Consider the following 19,741-nt stretch of genomic DNA (forward strand, 5'->3'; position numbering starts at 1 on the left):
AGCCATGATCATACCTGCCAATCTGTTACTGTGCTGCAGCTTCATCTACCTTATTCCGCATACTGTGTGCATTCAGATACAACACCTTCGTCCTGTATTCATCCTTTTCAATTTTGTCCACCTTTTACATTGCAATTCATCCTGTTGACTGCAACTTTGCCCTAACAACAGCCTCTCCTCACTACACGTTGCCTCTGTTTGTAAACCAGCTACCTCATCTTCAGCACTATCATCCATCTTTCCATGATACTTCTTGCATTGAAATATACACAGCTCAGGACATTAGTCACATCATGCTCAACCTTTTGATTCCTAACATTGTCTGAGGTCTTACCAACATCTGCCGCCACAATTTCTCCACTAACTGTTCTGGCACTCTGGTTCCCATTCCCCTTGCAACTCCAGTTTAAACCCCACTGTGCAGAATTAACAAACCTTCCCACTAGGATATTAGTCCCCCTCCAGTTCAGGTGAAAACTGTCCCTTCTGTACAGATCCCACCTTCCCTGGAAGAGAGCCCAATGATCCAAAAATCTTATGCCCTCCTTCCTACACCAGCTCCTTAGCCATGTGTTAAACTGTATAATCTTCCTAGTTCTGGCCTCATGAGCAGGTGGCATGTGAAGCAATCCTGAGGTCACAACCCTGAAGGTCCTGCTCCATGCTAAAATCTTTCCTGTAATACCATGGGTTCATAACGTGTTAAGCAGCCTCATGTGTGGCACTTTGTCAAAGGCCTTCTGAAAATCCAAGTACACAACATAAACTGATTCTATTTTGTCTACCCTGTTTGTTATTTCATCAAAGAATTCCAGAAGATTTGTCAGCCAAGAGTTTCCCTTGAGGAAACCATGCTGACTATGGCCTATTTCATCACATGCCTCCAAGTACCCTGAGCCTTAATCCTTAATAATGGACTCCAACATCTTCCCAAACACTGACATCAAACTACCTGGCCTGTAGTTTCCTTTCTTCTGCCTCTCTCTGTTCTTGAAAAGTGGAGTGACATTTGCAACTTTCCAGTCTTCCAGAACTATTTTGGAATCTAGTGATTCTTGAAAGACCATTACTAATTCCTCCACAATCTCTTCAATCACCTCTTTCAGAACACTGGGGTGTATACCAGCTTTTCCAGGTGACTTAAGTACCTTCAGACCATTCAGTTTCCCAAGAACCTTCTCTCTAGCTGTGGTAACTTCACACACTTCATGACCCCTGATATCTGGAACTTCTGCCATACTACTAGTGTCTTCCACAATAAAGACTGATGCAAAATACTTATTTCTCTTTCTCTTATTATACTCTTTAACTTAGCACCTAACTCCCTGAGCTCCTTATGCAGAACTGTATCACTCATCCTATCCATTTCATTGGTACCTACATAGACCACGACTTCTGGCTGCTCACCCTCCCTCTTAAAAAAGCTGTGGACTCAGTCCAAGATATCCTGGACCCTAGTACCCAGGAGGCATCATCTTGGAACCTTGTTCTCATCCACAATACCTCCTGTCCATTCCCTTAACTAACGAATCCCCTATCACCACAGTGTGCCTCTTCTCCACCCTTCCCTTCTGAGTCACAGAGGCAGACTCAGTGCCAGATGCCCGACCACTGTGACTTTCCTCTGTTAGGTCAACTCCCCTGACAGTATCCATCGGGGTACTCTACACTGGCTCCTTCACCCCTTTACCCTTCCTCGACTGTCACCCAGTTTTCTGTCTCCTGCACTTTGGGTGTAACTACCTCTCTATACGTCCTATCTATTATTCCTTCAGCCTTCCAAATGATCCAGAGTTCATCCATTTCCAGCTCCAACTCATTAACGTGGATTGTTAGAAGCTGCAGCTGGATGCACTTCTTGCAGTTGTAGTCATCAGGGACACTGGGGGTCTCCCTGCCTTCCCACATCTCGCAAGAGAAGCATTCAACTACCTAGTCTGGCATTTGTCCTAGCTGAATAGATATAAAGAACGGAAGGGAAAAAAATTTAACCTAGAGTTTTTCTTTTCTTTGATTTCTCTGACTGAAGCCTCGGAAAGCTATGCCTCAAGATCACCAGTCAGATGATGGCCGCTGCGACGAAGGCCTCTCTGCTTACCCCTGTCTTCCTTTAACTTGCTTTTGCTAATCAATCCCAAACGCCGACTGGTTGCCGGTCAAAACTCTTTTTCACTGTAGTGACCCATTGCTGTCACAGAAGCTATCCCCATATCCTGTTATAACTAACTTTTTAAACATTTATGTTAATCTCCCATTGTGGTTAAAACACTGTATAAGAAAAGCAGTTCTAAACTTCCAGGCAAAATTTGATTAATGGAAGCATCCTCATCATTCACCTGTTTATGTTCCTGTTAAACAACTGTGATTCATCCACCCAACCACCTAGAAGTCGAAGACAACCATTAAGGCTGAGTCTTGATCAAAGATTTTTAAAGTGCACACCCTAAAATTCTGTTTTATAATGGTTAAAGGAAAGCATTTTTTAATCTGCACTCTCCTTTATTTATCTATATCAGTATTCATACAGTAATGGGTGTAGACTAGAACATAGAAACGTAGAAACGTAGAAAACCTACAGCACAATACAGACCTTTCAGCCCACAATGCTGTGCTGAACATGTACTTACTTTAGAAATTACCTAGGGTTACCAATAGCCCTCTATTTTTCTAATCTCCATGTACCTATCCAGGAATCTCTTAAAAGACCCTATCGTATCTGATAAGGCAGAAATTATCGAAGACTAATTGGTCTTCATCATAAAATGCCAATTACATTCCAGCAGGCAGCTTGAGCTTCAATACAGGCTGGAACTGTGGCCATTACATTGATCTTCCTGTACTAGTGACGAAGATTAAATACATTTAGTCAAGCTAGTGACTGAAGTTCCATTGTATTTGTTATATTTCTGATATTAATTTAAAAAGTAACCATGAAGATGTCCCTTTACTATATTTTATGTATGGATTAAGAAGCTTAAGTAGGTAATTGTATTGAACTTCTGTATTTCATTTCTTTGTACGTATGTAGTAAACAAAACCAGTTAATATTAGCGTTCCTGAGACAAGAAAAGCTGTTTCCCCCTCAGTGCATTTCATTGATGTCAGATTACCTAATGTAAAAATTTCTAAAGGTGGAATAAATCCCTGTTGTTGAAGGGTCACTGAACTCTATTACAGGAATAGTTGCAGTCTGGTCTGTTTTTGCAAGGTTTCAAAGATATGTACAGGAACAGTTACAGGGATCATGATTATACAGACCTGGTCTGCGACATTTAAATACTAGTTTTTCTTTTCAAAAGGTCATTTGTCTGGCTTTCCTCGATGCATGAATAGGAGTTATTTTAAATAACTTTATCAAAATATATCTCACAAAGTATTAATCTCAAATTATAAATCTTGTAGCCAAACATATTTTGATCTTTTAAATTTGTTTTTACATTTCAGCAAAAGATTTTATCAGCGAAGGTGAATACCTCGAGATTTCTGGCATTACTCGGAACCAAGCTGGAGTCTACGAATGTATCGCAAACAATGATGTGTCAATTTCAGATACACGAACAGTTCGTATTACAGTGAATTGTAAGTTGCCTTTAAAAAGTATACATAAAACTTCAACTTCTGGATTTTAGTGTTTTTGCTGAAAACAGAATAGAATGGAAACTTACCACAGGTCTTGCAATGTGAAAATAAAAAAGTTCACATCGAGGGAGAAACTGGAATTAGTCAATCAAGTCATTAATTTCTCTAAGGTGTGGGCAGCACATTTGCCATGTACTCTTCAGAAATGAATTTTCTGTGTTGAATTCTGATCAGCATCATTTTTTTAAAATGTTACTTCCTTTGCTTTCATGTTTTAATCCTTTCAACTCTGAATTAGCCCATGGCACAATTATATTAGATCCATTGTTTTTGCATCAGTGCAGTTTTGAGAGCATTGAGTATGGCAGCTTAATGTTACACTGCTCAGCTCAGAAAGAAATTCACATTAATTAGTGATTCATTTCGTGTGTATAACTTAAAATTCTTTCCTTGCATCTCTCTGCTTCTCTGCCTCTCTTTCCTTTAAGATAGTCCTCAGTATCTAGCATTTCAACCAAAGTCATTTGTTCAACTATCTCCTTACAGGTCCTATCAAGTTCCATTCCTGTGAATAGTTCACAGCCTGGACAGTTAGCAAGTCAGAAATGCTGTCATGTATCGAGTTCCCAGGCAGCAAAAGATGGCTGTAGCCCCGCATCTCAATGTGTGTAACTTTGTTCTCCTTATCTTTGGAAGCTTGTTTTTGATAGGAAGGGATTTCAGGGAAGGTTCACCAGACTGATTCTGGGTATATCAGGAATGACATGCGAGGAGAGATTGGGTCAATTAAGTTTATATATATTAGAGTTTAGAAGGAAAGGGGATCTCACAGATACTTGACAGTACTGAAAGATTAGATGCAGAAAGAATGTTCAGGAGTCTAGGACAAACTGTGGGTAATGGAGCATCAGTAAGATCGAGATAAGGGGAAATTTCTTTTCCAAGAGTGTGCAAAGCTCATGAAATTCTCTACCACAAGAAGCAATTCCAGTCTAATTGTTAAATAGATTTCTTTAAGAGTTAAATACTGATTTGAGGGCAAGAGAGATCAGTGGATATAGTGAGAAAGCTGGAACTGGGCACTGAATTTGCATGATTAACCATAATCATACTGAATTGTGGAATAGGCTTAAAAACTGAATAGCATGCTGCTGCTCCTATTTTGTAGGTTTCTATGTTTTCTGTGTTTCTGTAATAATTTTCCAGTTTCTTCTTCTCACTCGTAGCAATGGCCTAGTAAATTTAGAACATTACAGCAGAGGAACATGGGCTGAATGGTCTGATGTTGTGCTGATCTAACTAAATTAGTAATCTAATTTAATTAGTTTAAACTAATCTCAATTCTTCCATTTCCTGCAAATTCATGAGCCTGTTTAATAGCCTCATGATTGCTTCTTTTGTATTTGCCTACACAACCACCCTTGGCAACATATTCCTGGCACCCACCACTCTGTGTAAAAAAGAATTGCCCTACACATCTCCCCTGAATTTACCCCCTCTCACCTTAAATACATGCCCTCTAGTATTAGACATTTCACCTCTGGGAAGAAGATATCAGCTCCTTACTCTATCTATGTCCCTCACAATCTGATAGATCTCAATCAGATCTCCGTTCAGCCTCTGCTGCTCCAGACAGAACAACCCAAGCCTGCCCAACCTCTCGTTATAGCACATATCCTCTAATCTAGGCAGAACCCTGGTAAATTTCCTCTGTACCTTTTCCATCCTTCCTATAATGGGGCAACCAGAAGTGAAAGCAATACTCCAGATACAGCCTAACCAGAGTTTTATAAAGCTGCAATGTAACTCCCCTACTCTAGAGCTCATTTCTGCAACTAATGTGGCAAGACTGCCATATGCCTTCTTTACTGTCCTATCAACCTGTGTAGTCTGTTGTTTAGAAACATGTGCTTCCCTCTTTCCTCTCGACAAATTTCATTCATTGATCTCTATTTGTCCTATGTCAATTATCACAAAACATCTCTAACCATATGTGCACATACCTTTGAGAACTGAGTACTATGTGTCTTTTTTGATACAATGCAATACCAACCTCTACTGTTAGATGAACACTGACTACCTTCAACAAAAGAGATAGAATATAGGAGCCTGCTGACAACACAATTCCAGCTGACAGTGTGTACAATGAGGAGATTATACTGAGGCTCTGGGGAGATGTGGAGAGGCAAATGAATAAACAAGTCTATGGCAGATAGACTTGTTAGAATGTGGAAAAATGTGATGTAGGAAAAGTAATAAGGAACAATACATTTAAATGGTGAAAAATACAAAAGCGAACCTGGTTGTTCTTCCACACAAATCACTGAAAGTGAACATAGCAAATGGTATATTGGCCTTTCTTGCAAGAGAATGTGAATACACAAATAGAGACTTCTGCTGGTTATATAGAGCACTGGAGGAGCTACATCGGGATGACTATACATAGAATTGCTCCCAAATAAGGAAGATTACAATGTGATCTTCAATTACAGGATTACAATTGAGAATGCAGAAACACAAATTAATGATTGAAGATTCACATACTACCAGTTTGTTGTACTGTATAGGTTAAGCAGATTGAGTCTAATTCCCTTGAATTCAACGGAATGAGTGGCAATCTTATTGAAATATATAAAGTAAGAATAATAAAATAATAAAATGTCTAATTTCACATATGGAAGTAGTTAAGCGTTAGCTCAATTGAACATATTTTCAGATAGTTGAAGATCTACATGGGCTCATTTTTAAGCTGAACCAATGCAGTATAGATGAGGCACACACAAAGTGCTGAAGGAACTCAGCAGGTCAGGCAGCATCTATGGAAAGGAATAAGCAGTTAACGTTTTGGACTGAGATCCTTCATCAAGGCAGGTCTCAGGCAGTATACATGAATGTGTATTTACCTTTAGGAACTGTATACCATGTGATATAGCTTTTAAAACATTGTTGCATCAGTCAACCTTCTTCTAACTACAGTGACTATCTTGAATAAAGGATGGATACATTGCTGACAGCTATATCATGGCAGTTTGTGAACAGCAACACAGAGTGGAATAATGGACGCTACACTGAGCCTAACTGGAACAGGGTAATTGGTTTAGGCAGCAAGTGAACATGAGAGAGAAAATCAGAGTGAGAGAGATGGAGAAACAGAGTCGTCTGTAGGGTAATTCAAGTTCAGTCTCTTTCTTAGGTAAGGAATCATTCCATCAGGATTTGGTTTTGCATAATTTCCATTCTTAAATATTTTACTATTTTAGAATCCACTTACATTTAGTGTTGTTTCATATGAATGAATGAATGAAATTTATTTCGGTCAGTACAAGCATAACAAAAAGCATCATTTTCGACAATGATTTCATAGGACAAAATTACAACAAAAAAATAGATATTCTTTAAAACAGACCGAAAGGGTGTAGGCTGAAGCTACAGCTTATTACGCCTACCCCTCTTACTTATACAACAACATATTTGGTGTCAATCAACACATCAAAACAAAAAATTTCATAATCTTTCAGCACAAAATCCAATTCCAAGTGTCATTTATTTACATTACTCCCATTCATTTAAAATCATATATTTTATATTTGTTCATTCAATTATTTTTAAATAATGTTTTTAACTTGTTAAGTGTGGTGCATGTTTTTAAATTCTCACTACAACTGTTCCATAGATTCACCCCTCTGACTGAAATACAATGATTTTTTACATTTGTTTTTATCCTCTGTTTTTGAAATATACATATTCCTCTCAAATCATGTTGATTTTCTCTCATTTTAAACAACATTTAAATACTTTGTAGTAGCTGTCCATTTTTTACTTTATACATAATTTGTATTATTTTAAAATCTACGAGATCTCTGAATTTTAAAGTGTTTAGTTGAATAAATAGTGGATTGGTTGGCTCATAATAACTTGTCTTATTTACAATTCGTATGCTTCCTTTTGGAGTAGAAAAATTGAGTTTGTATTTGTTTTGTATGTATTTCCCCATACTTCTACACAGTAAGTCATGAATGGGACTATAAGTGAACAGAATAATGTATACTAAGATTCCTGATTTAAGAAATCTTGCACTTTGTACAGTATTGCAATAGATTTTGACATTTTTGCTTTGACATAATTTATATATGGTTTCCAGCTTAATTTATTATCTATTACACTCCTAAAAATTTTGTTTCAGATACCTTATCAATTTCAACATCATTTATTCTAAGTTTACTATGTGAGTTTGGTACACGGTTTCCAAATAATATGAATTTAGGTTTACTTAGATTCAGTGATAATTTGTTAGTATCAAACCATTTCTTTACAAATTTTTAGTTCTTTCTCCACTGTATCCAAAAGTTGTTTCAGATGTTCCCCACTACAAAATATAGTTGTGTCATCAGCAAATAATATACATTTTAATATCTGAGAAACCATATAGATATCGTTTATATACAAAATGAACAGCAATGGACCAAGCACTGACCCTTGTGGAACCCCACAAGTTACCCTCAAAATTTTTGAATTCGAGTTGTTTATATGTACATACTGATACCTGTCTTCCAAATAACTACTTAACCAGTCATGTGCCACCCTTCTAATACCATATCTTTCTAATTTTCTTAATAATAATTTATGGTCAATGGTGTCAAATGCTTTTTTAAGATCAAGGAATATTCCCACTGTGTATTCATTTCTTTCTATAGAGTCTGATATTTCTTCTACAAAATCTGTTAATGTTATTGTAGTGGTTCTGTTTTTTTCTGAAATCATATTGCTGTTCACAGAGTATTTTATGTTTTGTTATGCAATCATTTAACCTTCTTACAAATATTTTTCCAATATTTTGGAAAATTGTGAGAGCAAAGAAACTGGTCTATAATTTGAAAATACATGTTTATCTCCAGCTTTGTATATTGGAATGACCTTGGTTATTTTTATTTTATTGGGAAATTCTCCAGCAATCAAAGACTGATTACAAATATGAGTCAGTGGTTTCACAACACTGTCAATGATATGTACTTTACCATGGTAAGCATGATTTATGTATCTTAGAATGTTGCATCTACTGTTGCTACAGACTTTACTAGAGCTAATTCTTTGGCATTCAGAAAGCAAGGACTCTCCAAGCTACATTATCCTTCCTTGGTCGTCTCCACATCTGCCTTCAGGAAAATCTGAAATAAAAGTAACATGAAAAATAAAAGAGTATGTATTATCTAAATCAAGTATTATCTATGGGCATACCAAATTAATTTAAACCCTCCACAAACAAGAGAAAATCTGGCAGATGCTGGAAATCCAAGCATACACACACAAAATGCTTGAAGAACTCAGCAGTCCAAGCAGCATCTATGGAAATGAGTACAGTCGACGTTTCGGACCGAGACCCTTCAACAGTACTGCTGATGCAGGATCTCAGCCCAAAATGTTGACTATACTCTTTTCATTGATGCTGCTTGGCGTGCTGAGTTCTTCCAGCATTTTGTGTGTGCTGCTTTATTTTAAACCCTTCTGCAAATGGTTGCTCCCTCTCACATATGACTGTAGTATTTGCTATACATAAATCAGAGCACAGTGGCAGTGCAGTCATTTTTCCCCAGATTTTGAAACAATGTTTGACCACTTATGGCTGATTGCACGTTGACTGATAGCTCTACTACACGACAATTAAACTTCAGCTCACAGATCTTGGAATTAAAATATCTTTCCCAGAGTGGCCTTCATGAATAAATTTAGGAATGGAGTTACCATGACAATATTAGTTACTAGATGGGTCTTTTCGAGATCCTGTATTTTCTGTATAATGCTGCATGTGTGTTATTTTCCGCTTAATTCTATTCCCAGCTGTACAGACAAGAAATTAGACGCAACAGAGAATTTACAGGAAATGAAAATTTAAAAAAACAGAAGCTGTGAAAGGGAAATTAAAACATAAAATGCTGAAAACAGTCAGCATCAAGCTGTGTCTGTGGAAATGTTTCAGTTCCAAGACTCTTCATTGGAACTGGGGGAGAGGGGGTGAATAAAGTGAAGCTTGATGCAGGATTTCAATTCCAAATATTGTCAATTACCCACAGATGCCTCTTAAGCTCTGAGTTCTTCCAGATGATAGAATGTTCTTGTAGGGAAAGCAGAAGGAAGTTTTCAGTTGTAGAGAGATGGGAAAGGAGTTGGAATTGGTTTATTTTTCTCACATATACCAAGATACGGTGAAAAGCTTGCCTTGCATTCTATTCCTACAGATCAAATCATTACACAGTGCACTGAGGTAGAACAAGGTTAAAAAAAAATAGCAATGCAGAACAAACCATAACAACTACAGAGAAAGTACAGTGCAAATAAACAAGGCACAGGATCTTAATGAGTAGATTATTAAGCCAAGAGTCCATCTTATTGTTATTGCATTAAAGAGCCAGGTAGTATTCTTGTAACAGCAGGGTTGAAGCTATCCTTGAACCAGGTGGTATGAGCTTTCTGGCTTTTGTGTCTTATGCTTAATACATGTGTTGAAGAGAGTATATCTGGGGTGAGTGGGGAATTAAGTGTTCTGGGGAAAAGGCAGGTAGATGGACACGAGTCCATGATCAGATCAACCATGATCTTATTGAATGGCGGAACAGGCTCGATGGGCCAGATGGCCTACTCCTGCTCTTACTCCTTATGTTCCTATGTCTTTGTTTATGCGCACAAGAGATTCTGCTGATACTAGAATTCTTGAGCAGCACATACAAAATGTTGAAAGAAAACAGGTCAGGCAGAATCTACGGAGTGAAATGATCAGTCGATGTTTCGGGCAGAGACCTTTCTGGGAAGGAAAGGGGCAGAGGCCAGAATAATATGGTAGGGGTGGGGATGGAGTACAAGCTGGCAGAGGATGTGAGAGACCAGGTAAGGGTGGGGGAAGGGCGATAATTTGAAAAGCTGGGAGGTGATTGGTGAAATAGGTAAAGAACTGAATAAGAAGGAATTTAATAGGAGAGGACAATGGACCATGGAAGAAAGGGTAAAAGATGGGAAATCAGAGGGAGGTGATCAGTAGGTCATAAGGGCAGGCGAGAGGTTAATCAGAATGAGAAATGGAGAAAGGGAGAAGGGGGGGAGAGGCAGGAATAGAGGGCAGTGATTATAGAAGTTAGAAAATTGATGCTTATGTTATCACGTTTGAAGCTACCCAGATGGAATATAAGGTATCCTGCCTCCCTTATCCATTCGTCCCTCCTCACTGATCTCCCTCCTGACACTTTTTCCCACAAGTGTCACAAGTGCTACACCTGCCATTACACCTCTTCTCTCATCACCTTTCAGGGGCCCAAACAGTCCTTCCAGGTAAGGCGTTGTTTCATCTGTGAGTCTGTTGGGGTCATTTATTGTATGCAGTGCTCCAGGGGCAGCTTCCTCAATGAGAACTGATGCAAATTAGTGGATCATTTTGTCAAGCACATTCGTTTTGTACACCAGGATCTCACAGTAGCTACCCATTTCAATTCGACTCTCCATTCCTATACCTACATGTCATTCTGTGGACTTTTCTCCTATCACGATTGAGGCCCAACTCATATCTTGATTTCTTGTAAATATCAGAGTCACTTAATTTTACTACTGCAGACCTAGATGTCAGTAGGGAATGTATCTCTTGGTTCATCGATGGTTTCCGGTTTGAGAACACCTGGATTGACGTCCTTGGTACATAGTCTTCTTATAGAGACTGTGATGGTATTGACAGGTAGAGTAAAGGGAACTTTAGGGTTTCGAAAATATAACTAAGTGAGGCGGCTTTATGTTTAATGAAACCAATAACACATTTTATTGAACTCCAAAACCTAAACACAAAAGCATGCTAAAAATCTTTATGTAAAAACATCATCACATCAGACCAGCCTCTTCAAGTGAAACTCGGTTTTGGTGGTTGTGAATTATGTACATTTCACCCAATTCCATTATCCAACCTAAGCTGCCTGCCCCCCACCTCCAGAATTCCCTAAAACTGTCATTGTGAGCCTATCCAAAGCTTGAACAAGCCGCTCAGCTTGGATCCCGTGTTCCGTGGATGGAGGAACAACAGATACCTCTGACTCGTCCAGAGCTACATTCACAGGCTCATGGTCATGTTGTGACACCAGCAGCATGGCAGTGGAATACTCCAAATCTTGGTGGGCCGGTTTAAGACGATCTACTGAAATACATTCAGGTTTACCCTTCTAATCCATGATAAGTTTCTTTTCTCCCTGTTCCAAAACATGAACAAGTCATCGTGAGAGGGCCTAAGGATTTGTTGGTGTGTATCATGGTGGACAAAAACAAACGAGGTGGAATGTAGGTTAACAGGAACCCAAGGGTGCTGTATGGCATGATGGGATGTAGGAACAGGCGAAAAGGAATTGAATTTAATGAGGAGGGTGAAACGCTGTTGAGAGGCCGATCAGGTGGTTGTGGCATCAGGAATGAAATCTCCTGGCACTTGTAAAGGCTGCATGTAGACCAACTGTGCCATGAACAACTGCAGGTTCTCTTTTGGAGTTGTTCTAAATCCCAGCAGGACCCACGGGAGATGATCATACCAACATTCATCCATCAGGGAAGGCCTCAGAGCAGCCTTTAAGGAGCAGTGAAACCACTTAAATAGGCCATTGATCTACGGGTGATATGCCATGCTGTGAGGTAGCCTAACGCTTAGGTTCTGGGCCATTGCAGCCCAGAGGTCTGAAATGAATTGGGGACGTGTTCAGAGGAAATACAAGATGGGGCGTCAACCTGAGCAACCCAGATGCTGATGAACGCCCAAGCCGCATCTGTGGCCATTGTCAATGCTAGAGGGATGACCTCTGGCCACCTGGTGGTATACCATAGTAAGAAGGTGCGTGAAACCATAGGAGGGGGTAAGAGGACCAACAAGATCCACATTGACATGTTCAAACCATCTCTCTGGGACCTCAAAGGTGCTAATTGTGCCTGAACATGATGGCTAATTTTTGCCAACTGGCACTCCACACAGGCTGCAGTCCAATCACCCACTTCCTTTCTGAGGCCATGCCAAACAAACTTTAGTTCAACCAGTTTCTGTGAGGCCTTCCGGCCCAGATGTGAGAGGCCATGTATGGAATTGAAACCAATCCGTTGCAGTTTGTGGGTGTGATGATGGGGTGAGGGTGATTGGTTGAAATATGGCAGAGGAGAGAAACCCTAGCTTCCCCAAACTTAATGTCAACCAAACGCAGGCCTGTGACTGCTCTTCAGTAAGCCATAACTGGGGCAGTAAATTGGTTGGTTGCCATTCCGGTATAGTCAATCCCTATGTGTAGAGTCTCAACAGTTGGCCATGAAAGGCAATCAGCCACAGCATTATTTTTCCCCTGAAATGTTTAATATCAGTTGTGAACTTGGATATGTAGGCTAGGTGACGTTGCTGCCATGCAGACCAAGCGTCTGATATTTTGGCCACTGCAGACACAAGGAGTTTGTGGTCAACAAATGCTGTGAACTGGCCACCCTCTAGAAGATAACCAAAATGGTGGACAACTAGACAGAGACTGAGAAGCTCATGGTCAAACATGATATACTTCCTTTCAAAAGGTCGAAGCTGCTAGCTGAAGAAGGTTATCACTCACCTCCAGCCAATTGTTTTTGCACAGCACCCACAGTATAGTCAGAGGTATCTATTGTATTGACTATGGGGTCTTTTGTGGAAGACGTGATGGCCGAGAAAGTCAATGGTTCACAACCCAAACTGGCATTTAGCAGGGTTAATAATCAACCTGTGTTGGCTTACGTGCTGGAAAAGTGTGTGGAGATGAGATAAGTGTTTGGATTTGGATGCACTGGCAACAAGTATGTCATTGAGGTAAACAGAGAAAACATGTAAGTTTTTTAATGTAGCATCCATCAGCTATTGGAAAGTGTGTGCTGTATTTTTCAGCCCAAATGGCATGCGCACAAACTCAAAGAGGCCAAGTGGGGTTACCACAGCCATTTTGGGAATATCGTCAGAGCACAAGACACCTGATAGTAGCCCCTAACTAGATGGACTTCGGAAAAAAATAATTTTCTGACTAAACGTGCCAAAGACTCTTGGATGTGTGGTCCTGGGTCGCAGTCAGGGGTGGTGGCCTCAATAAGGCATCAGTACTAGCCACATCGGCAGCAACCAGCATTGGACTTAGAGACCATATGGAGGGGTGAAGCCCAGAGGCTATTCGACGACCGTACAATGCCAAGCCTTTCCATACTGGCAAGTTCAGCCTGCACATTTGCTAGCTTTTCTGGGTCCAGTCTAGGTGCACAGGCATGATCTGTCAGGCCAGTTGTGTGAATGCGGTGCTCAACCCCATGATTTGTGACTGTAGTAGAGAATGTGCACTTGATGAGGTGGTGCCTGTGCTAGACAGAGGCATTGTGGGGAACCTACTGAGGGACCCCAAGTCCTTGACATCCACAAGCTGGCAGTTCTTACGATCAACTAACAGTCCTTGGGCACACAGGAAATCTGCACCAAGCAGAGGTGTAGCCTCTTTAGCTAGGACGGTCCCATGTGTAACATTACCTACAGAAGCAGAGCATCTTCTGTCATGATTCTGCTGCTGTTGGTGGTCTCCAGTAAGGTTTTGTCACACTTTGCCTTCTCATTAATAGGCTATGCTGGCAGCACACTCATCTGAGCACCCGTGTCACACAGGAAGCATCTCCCTGAAAGGGTGTTCATAATGAGCAGTAGATGACCCTGACAGCTGGAGCTCATGGTGATCACAGACCTCTGATATCCTGATGCACAGGTACTGTCAAAGCTGAAAGGCTGTCGGCACTTCCAAGTGTTCCTACCAAAGCAAGCATGGTAAAAACTCAGACCTGGCCTTGTCCATTTCACAGCTTCAGGCATCCGTATGCTGGGGGCCTTGCTGACCGGGCTTATTAAGGCAGAGAAAGGAGAAGGAATTATGCGCAACGGGCTAGCTGACTGTAGACTATCAACCATTTTAGCAGGCTCCTTATAGTCCTTCACAGATGCATTAGCGAGGCTATGCAAACATCATCAGGCATTTGGTGCATGAAAAGTTCTTTAAAGATAAAACAAGGACGATGATTTCTCAGGAGAGACAGCATGTGGTGCATTAGCTCTGAAGGTTTACCAGTGCCAAGGCCGAGCATGGACAGCAACTGTTTGGCATGCTCAGAATCCGATAGTCCAAAAGTCTGTGAGAATCCGATAGTCTAGAAGTCTGTGAGAGGTGAGTTTTCAGTGATTGGTATTTATCATGTTCTGGTGGGTGTTCTAGTAGACTCTTCACTCTTGTAGCATGGAGTTTCTGTGCAATGTTAGCACATAGAAATATTTGGTGTTATCAGTGGAGATTTCTCGCAGCGTGAATTGTGCCTCAGCTTGTACAAACCAAGCGATGGTATTTTGCTCCCAAAACTCTGGCAGTTTCAACACAACTGCATCGCCTGACATGTTCAGTAACTCTGGAATCATCCTAGAGTATTAGGGTAACCAATGTAGGTTTTCGCAAATAAAACAAAGTAAGGTGTTTTATGTTTAATGAAACCCGTAACATATTCTAATGAACCCCAAAACCTAAAGACAAAAGCCTCTAAAAACTTTCACATAAAAATTACCGGAAGTTGGAGAATTCTATGTTCATACCAAGTGGCTGGAGACTTCTTCAGTGCTGATGAAGGGTTCCGGCCTGAAACGTTAACTGATCGTTTCCACGGATGCTGCCCGACCTGCTGAGTTCCTCCAGCGTGTTGTGAGTGTTGCTTTGACCCCTGTATCTGCAGAGTATTTTGTGTTTAAGACATCCCTTGTTATTTTATTGCTGCTGCAACCTAAATCTTTTCGTCTTTTCTATAATATTTACAAGAGTTAGCTGCCAGTGGAGGATGCATAGTTGGTTGCTCTTTAATGGTGCCATTTCACATATGTTGGGGAATTGTGAACAGTCCAACCACCATTACGAATTCAATTTGTAGCAGTATGTCATCTCAGGGCATAATTTCTCAGTAATTTAGCTTTGACCATCAATCATCTGTGTATCTTTAGGACAGTCCATTAACTTAGAGACAAATTGACAATTATGCACCTTGTTACATGATAAACTGTCCAAGATATTGATTGTATTGCTGAAGATAAATGCATCAAAAGAAACGCTTACATCATGGAATAGCCCTAAGTGAATAATCTGGTTAGTTGCAGCCCTAGCCGAATTGAAAATCAAACCTGCTTTCAGCAATTAGTTGAGTATTGCTAGGAATTGGATAATATTAGTAATTAGTAGCTAACATAATCACACACTGAGCCACCTGTCTGATATTGTGTAGGCCATCTCGTAAATACCCTCCTATCTGAGGGTGTTGGACAAACCTTCAACCTTTTAATATTGAAGTCACATATGGAAATTGAGCTTAAAATTGCCACTTTGCTCTGAGGTTTCATATATGTGTCTAAATTGCCAGAGTTTAAACTATCCGGCAAACTTCAGTCAGAAAAATACTGATTATTAACCAAATCAGATCTGTATATAATGGAATCATATTACATTACCAAATGAAATGCAGCTTAACTTTTATATGCTGGAGGCACTCAGCACAAGAGAAGTATTAACCAACAGCATTTTATTTATCCACCTACCTATTCATGCAATTGCACCAGGAAATTAGAGTAAAAATATACTGACACCTATTATCAATCAAGAGAGTCTGAATTACCATAAGCACAACAACAACTGAAATGCTTTGCAATATCTCATTTGTGGCTCTGCTTTCTTAATAACAGTTATTATAAAGACCATAAGACTGGTGCAGAATTAGGCCATTCAGCCCATCAATTTACACTGCTATTTAATCATATCTGATTTACATTCCCACTCAACCTCATACTCCTGCCTTCTCTCTGTAAACACCGATGTCATTACTAATCAAGAACCTATCAACCTCCATTTTAAATATACTCAATAACTTGGCCTCCATAGCACCTGTGGCAATATGTTCTACAGATTCACCACCCTCTGGGAAAATAAATTCGTCCTCATCTCCATTGTAAAGAGATCTCCTTCTAGGGCCGTGTCCTCTGGTCCTGGAATCTCCTACTATTTCAATGGTTCAATGGTTCAATTTAATAACACAGAGAATGTACACAGTATGCAACCTGAAATCCTCACTCTTCGTAGGTGTAAATGAAACAGAGGAAAAATCCCAAAGAATGAACGACAGAAAAACTCTAGAACCCTGAAGTCCCTCCCCATCCCCTCCCTCGCACAAACAATAGCAAAAGCATCAACCCCCACCATGCAAGTAATTGCAAAGCCCCCCTAGAGATCATAATCTGAAACATTTTCTCCACATCCACTTTATCTAGGCCTTTCAATATTCGGAATGTTTCAATGAGATATCCCTTCATTCTTCGGAACTCCACTAAATACAGGTCCAGAGCCATCAAACACTTCTTGCATGTTAGCCTTTTCATTTCTAGGACCAATCTCGTAAATCTCCTTTGGACCCTCTCCAATGCCAGCACATCCTTTCTTAGGTAGGAGCCCCAAAACTGACTCACAGTACGTGAAGTGCGATCTGACCAATGCCTTTTAAAGCCTCAGCATCACATTGTTGTGCTCATTTTCTAGTCCTCTCAAAATGAACAAACATTGTATTTGACTTCCTTGTTACCAACTCAGCCTGCAAGTTAAGCTTTGCACCTCTGATTTTTGAATTCACTCTCCACTTAGAAAATCTGTCTTTATTCCTTCTAACAAACTTCATGGCCACACATTTCCCTGCACTGCATTCCATCTGCCACTCCTTTGTCCATTTTCCTAATCTATCAAATTCCGTTGGCAGACTCCCTACTTCCTCAATGCTACTTACCCTCCAAATATTTTTGTATCATCCACAAGCTTGGCCATAAGACCATCAATTCCATCATCCAGATCATTAACATAAAACATGAAAAATAGCAGACCCGACATCAACCCCTGTGGATCTCCATTAGTCACTGGCAGCCAACCAGAAAAGTCCCCCTTTATTCCCACTCTTTTCCTTCAACCAGCCAGCCATGCTAGTATCTTTTCTGTACTACCATGGGCTCCTATCATTTAGCAGTTCATGTGTGTCACCTTGAGAAAGACCTTCTGAGAATCCAAGTAAACAACATCTAGTGACTCTCTTTTGTCTATCCTGTCTGTTATTTCCTGAAAGAATTCCAACAGATTTGTCAGACTAGATTTCCCCTTAAAGAAATGATGCTGACCTAAACCTATTTTATCGTGTGCCTTCACGTATCCCTTAAAATAAAATTTGACTCAGATATCCTAAATACCCCAATTTAGAAAGTTTTTTATTGTCTGCATTCATAAAATGCCCCGGCAGGATTTCATTGTTAATCCTGAACTGGAATAAAATGATGGTGAAATGGCATAAATTTGACAAATAAGCTTGTGTGTTCTTGGACAATTTTGCATCCCTCATAAATGCTCATATTCATTTCCGGATCTTCATCCTTTGAGAATATCTTCCATTTCTAGTTTTAGTCAAATGTGAAAATAACATAATTCTGCAATTTTTCACTGTGTTTCTCAGTGAGCTTTCCTTTTTGAATTAATGCTGGAGTCTAGTTCTGTTTACATGTAAGCAATTAACTGATCTTAAGCAACTTAAATTTATCCTCCTACATATCAACTTAATTTAGCTCAAGCTAATAAACTCCTGAAAAATATAAACATTTGAAAGAATCTGATTTTAATTGGTGTCCAAAAGTTAGACTTCTGAGATACTTGTCTGGTGTACGGTAGGGAAAGTGCATAAACTGGAATTGTGGTGCTCAGTACCAGTTCTGGCCCCTTTTTTTCATATATTTAAAATTAGGCTTGGGCTCTGATCCTGTGGCCACACTCCAAACTAATGAGATATAAACAATTAAAAATATTAGTGGGAGAAAAAGATGGAAATTGGCTGAATTATTGATAAATCTCACACATAAAGTGAAGAAAATTAATTCGGAGAAAGAAAATAGAGCCAGAAACATAAAGTAGGGAGAAACTTTTTAAAAATCAATTTGTTACTTCAAAAAAATCTTTAATAACAATCTCTTATGGTTTCAGTTGGTTTCTAGACTGAGAAAAGCTTGGCTTTCCATTAAGCATAGATCAAGTTAGCCTCTGCCCATCTATAATGTTCATGTCTTTAACTGCTGCTTCTGTGTGCTGCAGTGCAAAGGTCAGAAAGGTGCTGGAGGTCAGGTGCTGATGTTAGTATTGCCTGACTCATCTTTGAGAACAGCACCAATTTCAGATTGATTGGGTCTGGGGTCATCCGGGTCTGGGGTCATCTGGCTCTGTGCTTTGTGCCAACCACTCCTGGCATATAAATAGCACCCTTGATTATTTAAGTAACTTTTTGAATATGTTTTGTTTATTATTTCTAATTTCACTATATATTGTTTTCAATTTACTGTTGAGAAATGTATTTTCAGCTACATACACAAAATGCTGGTGGAACTCAGCAATTCCAGGCAGCATCTATGTAAAAGAGTACAGTTGACATTTCCATAACACCATAAGACCATAAGACACATGGTCTGTCAAATCTGCTCTGCCATTCAATCATGATTGATCCATTATTCCCCTCCTCAGCCCCATCCCCCCCCCGCCTTCTCCCTGTGACCTTTGATGCCATGTCCAATGAAGAACCTATCACGCTCTGCCTTAAATATACCCAACAACCTGGCCTCCACAGCTGCCTGTGGTAATAAATTCCACAATTTCACCACGCCCTGGCTAAAGAAATTTCTTCACATCTCTGTTTTAAATGGATGCCCCTCTATCCTGAGGCTGTGCCCTCTTCTCCTAGACTCCCTCACTATTTGCAACCGGTCACTTTTTGGGCTGAGACCTTTCAGCAAGACTGGAGAAAAAAAGATGGGGAGTGGATTTAAAAGGTGGTGGGAGGGGAGGGAGAAAGACAAGGTGATAGGTGAAATTAGGAGGGGGAGGAGTGAGTAAGGAGCTGGGGAGTTCATTGGTGAAGGAGATACAGGGCTGGAGAAGGGGAAAACTAATGGGAGAGGACAGAAGGCCATGGAAGAAGGAAAAGGGGGAGAAGCACCAAAGGGAGATGAGAAAGGGAAAAGGGTATAGGGAATGGTGAAGGGAGGCATTACCGGAAGCTCAAGAAATTAATGTTCATG

At 40.0% G+C, this 19,741-nt stretch overlaps 1 protein-coding gene across 1 annotated transcript in view; it reads left to right on the forward strand.

Annotated features, from left to right (window-relative positions):
- negr1 (neuronal growth regulator 1) overlaps positions 1-19,741 on the forward strand; it is a 493,130-nt gene that overhangs the window by 362,282 nt on the left and 111,107 nt on the right. Inside the window, exon 4 of the mRNA XM_072274684.1 lies at positions 3,445-3,579. Coding sequence (XP_072130785.1) covers positions 3,445-3,579 — 135 coding nt within the window. The remainder of the gene's footprint in view (positions 1-3,444; positions 3,580-19,741) is intronic.

This window comes from Mobula birostris, chromosome 12, assembly GCF_030028105.1.
Source record: "Mobula birostris isolate sMobBir1 chromosome 12, sMobBir1.hap1, whole genome shotgun sequence".
In the NCBI taxonomy this organism is placed as follows: Eukaryota; Metazoa; Chordata; class Chondrichthyes; order Myliobatiformes; family Myliobatidae; genus Mobula; species Mobula birostris.